The following is a 7,628-nucleotide window of genomic DNA, read 5'->3' on the forward strand; positions in this document are numbered from 1 at the left end:
TGTCAGTTCAAACCTTTAAATTGGTTCTATTGTTTAATCCAATTTGGCTTAAAATAAAACAAAACTTACCAAATGTGTTTATCTTGGCTTGGAAGTGGAACATTCAGCATCCATCAACCTGGTTGTGTCTACACTTCAGAGATGGTGATATAGGAAGTAATAATATTTTTTTTTATTTTCCTTTTTTTAAGGAATGCTACCTTTAATTTGTATTTGTATTTATTTGAAAGTAGACTTACTTAAATTTGTTTGACTCCTTCTTTTGACCCCTATGTTTATTCATTTAAATTTGTGGATACAACTTCAGATTGTTTGAATCTGTGGATTCAACATCTGCTTTCTTGAATTGTTTCAAAGATTTCGTCTTTTTTTTTCTTTTTCATATTCACAGATTCAGCATCATTAACTTCTACATCCTTACTTGTATATTCGTTGAATCATTCTAGGGGTCTTTCATTTAGTCCTTCATATCCCCAAAGTTAACATAAGTATCCTCCAAGTCCTTCAATGAATCATCTCTTAATTTTTCTTAAACCTCTCTTATATTTTTATGAAGTTTTTCTGAGTCATTCTTTTGTCGTCCTTTGCCCCATTTTTAAGTGTTTGATTCTTTGAACCCCCTTTTTTACTCATAGATTCAGTGTAAGACTACTAAAATTGTTTCACCAAATATGCTTTTGAATTATAACCTAAGGTCTACTTGTCCTTCTTTGAATCTTTCTTTGCATCCTTCTTTGCTTCCTTCTTTGCATCTTTCTTTGAATCCTTCTTTGCATCCTTCTTTGCATCCTTCTTTGCATCCTTCTTTGCATCCTTCTTTACATCTTTCTTTGAATCCTTCTTTGCAGCTTTTGCATCAGCAGGTTCTGTGTCAGTGTTTTTCTTGTCATCTTTCTTGGCATCTTTCTTGCCCTTTGATTCATCACCTTTTTCACTGGATTTCTTTGTGTCTTTTTCCCCATCCTTTTCCTTCTTTGCATCTGTTTTTTCATCTTCAGATTCTGCAGCCGACCCCTTGTTCTTCTTTGAACCTTTGTCTTTTTTTGACTCTTTCTTTGTGTCTCCTTTCTCAACTTCTAATTCTGTAGTTGACTCCTTGCCCTTCTTTGAACCTTTCTTATCTTTTTTTAAATCTTTCTTTGTGTCTCCTTTTTCAGCTTCTGATTCTGTAGTTGCCTCCTTATCCTTCTGTGAACCTTTCTTATCTTTTTTAAAATCTTTTTTTGTGTCTCCTTTTTCAGCTTCTGATTCTGCAGTTGACTCCTTGCCCTTCTTTGAACCTTTCTTATCTTTTTTAAAATCTTTCTTTGTGTCTCCTTTTTCAGCTTCTGATTCTGTAGTTGATTCCTTATCCTTCTGTGAACCTCTCTTACCTTTTCTTGAATCTTTCTTGAAGTCTCCTTTTTCAACTTCTGATTCTGTAGCTGACTCCTCGCCCTTCTTTGAACTTATCTTATCTTTTTTGGCATCTGGTTTTGCAATATCTTTTTCACCTTTAGTTTCTGCTTCTGAGCCCTTGTCTTTCTTTGAGTCTTTTGGTTTTTTTGACTCTTCTGAAACTGTGGATGCAGGCACTGAATCTGATTCATCCTTCTTGTCTGCTTTCTTGCCTTTTGTATCTGCCTCACCTATTGCTGGAGATAAAGGTTTCTTTACACTTCCTACTTCAGCATCCTTCTCAAAGAGAAGGATTGGTTTATATGGAGGCTGTCTCCTGGCAGCCAAATAAACAGATGGTCTTTCAGAAATTCTCATTAAAGAACGGTGCATCCATAAGGGTCGTTTAGAATCTCCCTTTAATTTGTCTTCATCATATTTCTGAAAAATTGTGAGAATGATGATAAGTAACTTTCATGAGTTACACAACCTTTATTACCAGATACCAAATACATTTTAACTTCAACCATGAAAAGATTTTAGATTTTAATAAATAGTGTGTAAATTGTAGATTTTATAGCTACTCTGCTTTTTCAATTTCAATCTTTTTCAAACTAATGGATAGCCATATCTCATTTTGAGTCTAATTTTAATTTAGAGTATCTTCATAATTCCCTTGAGATTTTATGTGAAAATTGGTTCAGACCTTCATTTACCAATGACATATATCAGAACCTCTCTTCACAATCAAGAGCGGGCTTGTTTTTTCTTTGACTCTGTATTTTTGAGATTCTTGGAATGTCTTGCCCAGCATCCATTCCTAGACTAACTTAGAAACTATTTTCTAATATCTAATAGTTTTATTTTCAGGCAGATCGTGGTCTCTATTGTTACATTCAAACTTTCTGGAATTACAGTGCTAACTGGCTAAAAGTAAAAGCCTGAAACTCCTCCTGCGTGACAAGATATAAATTGAGTGTCACCACATAGGAAGCTGCAGTAATGAAAGCTGTAACATTCAATGGAAATTAATTTCTGTAAAATGGTGTATTTTGTTTTCAATTTGTAACTAAATATTTGCAAAAGTTTAATTGCAAAACAGCAAATTTCGGAAGCAATGTTAACAAACAGTAGAAAAATAAATCTAATAAAGAAAGAAGAAGAAAAAAGAAAAAAAAAACAAACATGAGAAAACAGAAGAAACCTAGATCATTAAAGATGGGATAATATTCCCTAAAATAAGCAAGAGTTGATGAACTTTCATCTTGTGAAGTTTTCTTTGAACATTTTCATATCCCATGATGACTCCAGACACTTTGAGAAATATTTATCTTCCAATAGTCAGAATCCAGAATTTTACCATGTTTCACCGAAAATAAAACCTAGCTGGATAATCAGCTCTACTGCGTCTTTTGGAGCAAAGATTAGTATAAGACCTGGTCTTATTTTACTATAAATTAAGACCCAGTTTTATTTTACTATAAGACCCAGTCTTATAATATAATATAATATAATATATAATATAATATCCAGTCTATTTTACTATAATATAAGACCCGGTCTTATATGATATGATATGATATGATATGATATGATATGATATGATATGATATGATATGATATGATATGTATGATATGATATGATATATGATATGATATGATACCGGGTCTTATATAAATTTTAGTTCCAAAAGACACATGAGAGCTGACTGTCTGGCTAGGTCTTATTTTTGGGGAAACACGGTATATTACAGGAAACGAGGAAGCATTGAAACTTGATCAAAGTGTAATGTAACACCAGGATTTTAATGTGGGGCTTCCACTAGTTGGGAAACATTTTTCAAATGTTCATACTAACTGTAGCATTAGGGTCTCCAGATTTCTGTGCTTTTGGATACATTTTTTTCTATAATGTGGGGTTACTGAACAAATAGTTAATTTTAAATAAGGGGGGATTTTTTTTATACAGTGGAATACAAATAAAACATCTATTTTCTCTAGGTAGTAGAATTTGAATTACCTTTAACTGCTTAACAGAGTACTTAAAAGGCACATGCAAATTGAATTGAATTGAAATGTAAAATTCAGTTCCTCAGTTACACTAGCCTCATTTCAAGTGTGGAAGAGCCACATTTGGATGCAAAGATATAAAATATTTCCATCATCACAGAAATCTCATTGGTCGGTTGTGATCTTACACATGATTTCACAAGTTTATTGCTAGTAAAATTATATGATCTTTTCAATACTCACAAGAACTGTATTATCTTGTAGTTGGGAAGGTTTTGATCTTATTTTTTTTCCTGGCCGCTGTGGTTTGGGAAATACCAGGGCAAAGTGTTGCTGATTCCATGATTTTTTGCTTAATTCACTGACTAAAATAAGAAAACATTAACCATACACTTAAGAATAAATAGAATTTCATCAGAACCTATGTGGCAATAGCTATTTGAATAAAAAATTCAAATTATGTGTTCATTTATTTGGTAATGTTTGAAACTCTGCTATTAATATGAGAAAATAAAATTTGATTATTTTATGTTACCACTTTTGCAGAAAACTATATAAAGTAGTGATTGAGAAATTAATATAGTCTGTAATATAAATGGAATGAAACCATTTTACTGTTTCCTTTCATTCTCTCTATCTATTCCAATCTAGAGTTTTGTTTTATACTCTTTTGGTTAGAATACAATTCTATTAAGAACAGAAAATATGGTAACTACTTCTGTAGCCCTCAAAGTAATTAGTGCAGTGCCTGTTCTAAAATATTTAGTAAATATATGATTGAATATAAATGCGAATGTTTTAGGTCTCTTAGTAATCATTTTCCAAGCTACAAGAGTATTATACATTCAAGAACTGAATTGTTATAGGTGGTGTTATAGGTGGCATATTAATAAAGAAAATTGACAAATAAAGAGTATCCACAGAATTGTGACTGGGAGGGTAAAGTTACTTGCAAACTATAATAGAAACGGTTCAACACATATCCTCATTGTTTTTGAGTATGTGCAGTAATAGTGAGTGTAAGAGAAAATAGACTTTAACGTCAGGTTGAGTGGCCTTGTCAAGTAATGAATTTTCAGCCAATTATAAGATTGATACAATCTATCAGGAATATAGTAGAGGACATTTATGATATGGGTGAGAAATTGTTTATCCAATTTTCTACACTGGCTTTCAACTGTGAGATTATCTGATGAAATGATTTCTAACATGTAAATATGTCCACCGTTATGTTGCTGTATATACTTGCTTCATCTCTTTTAGATTCAGAAACAAAATATATTTAAAAGGTATTCACTGAGCCCACACAAAAGGTCCCTTGGAAAATGAACAGTTGATTTTTAATAATATTCCATGATAGCTGCTTCTTTATCACTTTGAAAGGAGGCTAATCACTAATCCCTAAAACTTAATCATACATGTTCATATATATATATACACACAAGTACTTACCTGGAATATAATTATCATATGTCCCAAAGTTTATTTTTTGGCTGTTAAAGTAAGAGGAAAAGGTTTTAATTAATTTACACAAAAAATTACTCTATTTAATGATCAGTATTATGCATAAGCACTTGCCCTCACCAACTAGAGAAATATTTTGAATTCTCAGATCTCCAATATTATGTAAGATTACTCGGTGCTAGAAAAATAGAGGAGAGCAAATGTGTGTTTTTAGCACAAACTTCAACAGAACTAAAACAAGAGGGATAAAGCATAAGAAAAAACTTCCCAACTTGCTTTATTTAAATAATAGACTTTTTATATTGTGAAACTGTGATTGAATTCATTTTCCCCATCTCATGCTCCAAATTTCCTTTCAGTTGAATTTTAACTAAGATGGCAATTTGAAAATACTAGACTTAAGTAAAACAAAATCCTCAAAATAATTTCAGAATTGAAGCAAATCCAAATCATCAATGGCATATGTGTGTGTCTATGAATGTGTGTGTGTGTGGGTGTGTCAGTATGCACCACAGTATTGACCGGAATTTTTTTTTGTTCTTGTTCTCTAAGAAAATGTGAGAAGTAAAATTATATTGCAAAGTGTTTTCCATTTATAAGTTCCCATTTGTTGTCATACTATGTGAACGTGTTTGTTGCCAAAAAGATGTTTTATAATCTATTTTTATATATTCGTAATGGAGGCAAATATTAAGATTTACTAGAGAAATTTTATTCTCATCTTCCTATTATATTACAGAAATAGAGTCCTTGTTGATCATGATTGATTTGTGCCTTACACAAACACACACAAATATAAACACACATACTCAATGTTTTACTTAGTTTGACATTACATAAGTATTAATAATCAATACATTTTAAAAAGTATCGTGATAACTTCATTAAATTTCTAGTCCCTAGCACAAAACCTGGCACATTTTAAAATTTGTCGCTCTTTAAAAATTTTGAATGAGGGCCGGCCCGGTGGCTCAGGCGGTTAGAGCTCCATTCTCCTGACTCCGAAGGCTGCCGGTTCGATTCCCACATGGGCCCGTGGACTCTTAACCACAAGGTTGCCAGTTCAATTCCTTGAGTCCCACAAAGGATGGTGGGCAGCGCCCCCTGCAACTAAGATTGAACATGGCACCTTGAGCTGAGCTGCCTCCCGGATGGCTCAGTTGTTGGTTGGAGCAACGGCTCTCAGCCACAAGGTTGCCAGTTTGATTCCTCGACTCCCGCAAAGGATGGTGGGCAGTGCCCCCTGCAACTAGCAATGGCAACTGGGCCTGGAGCTGAGCTGCACCCTCCACAACTAAGACTGAAAGGACAACAACTTGAAGCTGAACAGCGCCCTCCACAACTAAGATTGAAAGGACAACAACTTGACTTGGAAAAAAGTCCTGGAAGTACACACTGTTCCCCAATAAAGTCCTGTTCCCCTTCCCCAATAAAATATATTTTTTTTAAATTTTGAATGAAATAACTGAATAAAATTTAGCATGTGTGGCCTAATAAATTATCTAGTCTGGTGTTTTCTTATCTGAGGACGTGTGTTAAAATTACTTGCCCCACTGTATCTAAACCTCTAGGTTTGGACATAGCTGATGTACATTTGTACACTGCTGAAGACATTTCGATATTCGACTATGGTTATGAACTTTTCTGTTCTAATTACTCTGAAAGAGGAAATATTTCAGGTCCATGTAACAGTATTATTAAATTTGAAATTTAAAAATTAATACATAGGCATGGTCCATTAATTTCTTGTATAATTTTTATGTTGTATTCTTTGATTATCAAGCAATTGAATTAGAAATCAATAAAAATATATAGAGAAAATACACAGAAGACGGATAGTGAGGAAGGTTGATAGTAGAAAAATTGATTCGTTTGAAATATGGAGTTGGAGGAGAGCTGTATGGATACCCTGCTGCCCACACCCCCTACACACACAAACACTCACATTTATTAGCAAAGGTTTATTACCCTTGAACCATGCCCTCTAAGGGCCAGTAGCACTTTTCAGTCACTGTGACATTAAAAAAAAAAAAAAAAAAAGTTCCTATAAATTTCTAAGTGACCCCTAAGGGGGTGATAGTTGCCTGAATGAGAACCATGAATGATTTTATTCTTTATGTTCCAAAATACAATATAATAAGAAATTAAATAAGAATCACATTGAAAATGACTTATCTAAAGCCATGTCTGTGTTTTGGTCAAGTGAATGAACTAGTTAAGTCTTGGATCAAAACAATATATAAAGCTGCTTGAGAACGTGTTTGAAAAACACAGACTCTCTTGTTTATCGATGGCATAATAAGGTTGTAACAAACATCTCTTTACACTAAAGAGAATAAATATAAAGCTAACCAGAGCATTTCAGTTATTTTAAAACACAAAATTTGACAAGAGGACTTACAATCTTGGTAAAGACATTTCTCCCACCTATGATTTGCCAGGCCTTATGCACTGTAAATTCAAATTAGTGATGACGAGAGGTGACCTCATAAAGAGGCCAAGAGCACTAGTGGTTAAAGGGGCAAAGCAAGAGAATCCACTTGTACTTGTAGCCTAATAGTTTCTACTATTCATTCTTAGATTGGTATCTACTTTCACTCATTACTACTGACTAAATACAACTGGTAGTTTTAAAATAACCCATTGATTTTACCTCTTAAAAAAAACACTTCTTTCAACTTTTCATGTGGTTTTAGTTTGTTGACTGATATGAGCAAAGGGATGAATTTCAGCATTTATCTGTTAAAATCAGTTGTAATCCTAACTTCCCTGACATT

The 7,628-nt window shown here is 33.2% G+C and overlaps 1 protein-coding gene across 1 annotated transcript; it reads right to left on the bottom strand.

The window, feature by feature from the left end:
- Positions 1 to 696: 696 nt before the first annotated feature.
- On the bottom strand, positions 697 to 7,269 carry CYLC2 (cylicin 2). Its single transcript, XM_019729267.2, has 5 exons — positions 7,253 to 7,269; positions 4,840 to 4,880; positions 3,631 to 3,752; positions 1,659 to 1,818; positions 697 to 1,457 (listed from the first exon to the last, which is right to left on the bottom strand). The coding sequence occupies exons 1-5, from the start codon at positions 7,267 to 7,269 to the stop codon at positions 697 to 699; spliced, it is 1,101 nt and encodes a 366-aa protein (XP_019584826.2).
- Positions 7,270 to 7,628: the final 359 nt, after the last annotated feature.

The sequence above is a fragment of the Rhinolophus sinicus genome, chromosome 16, assembly GCF_057876585.1.
Source record: "Rhinolophus sinicus isolate RSI-liver-muscle chromosome 16, RSI-T2T, whole genome shotgun sequence".
Taxonomy (NCBI): domain Eukaryota; kingdom Metazoa; phylum Chordata; class Mammalia; order Chiroptera; family Rhinolophidae; genus Rhinolophus; species Rhinolophus sinicus.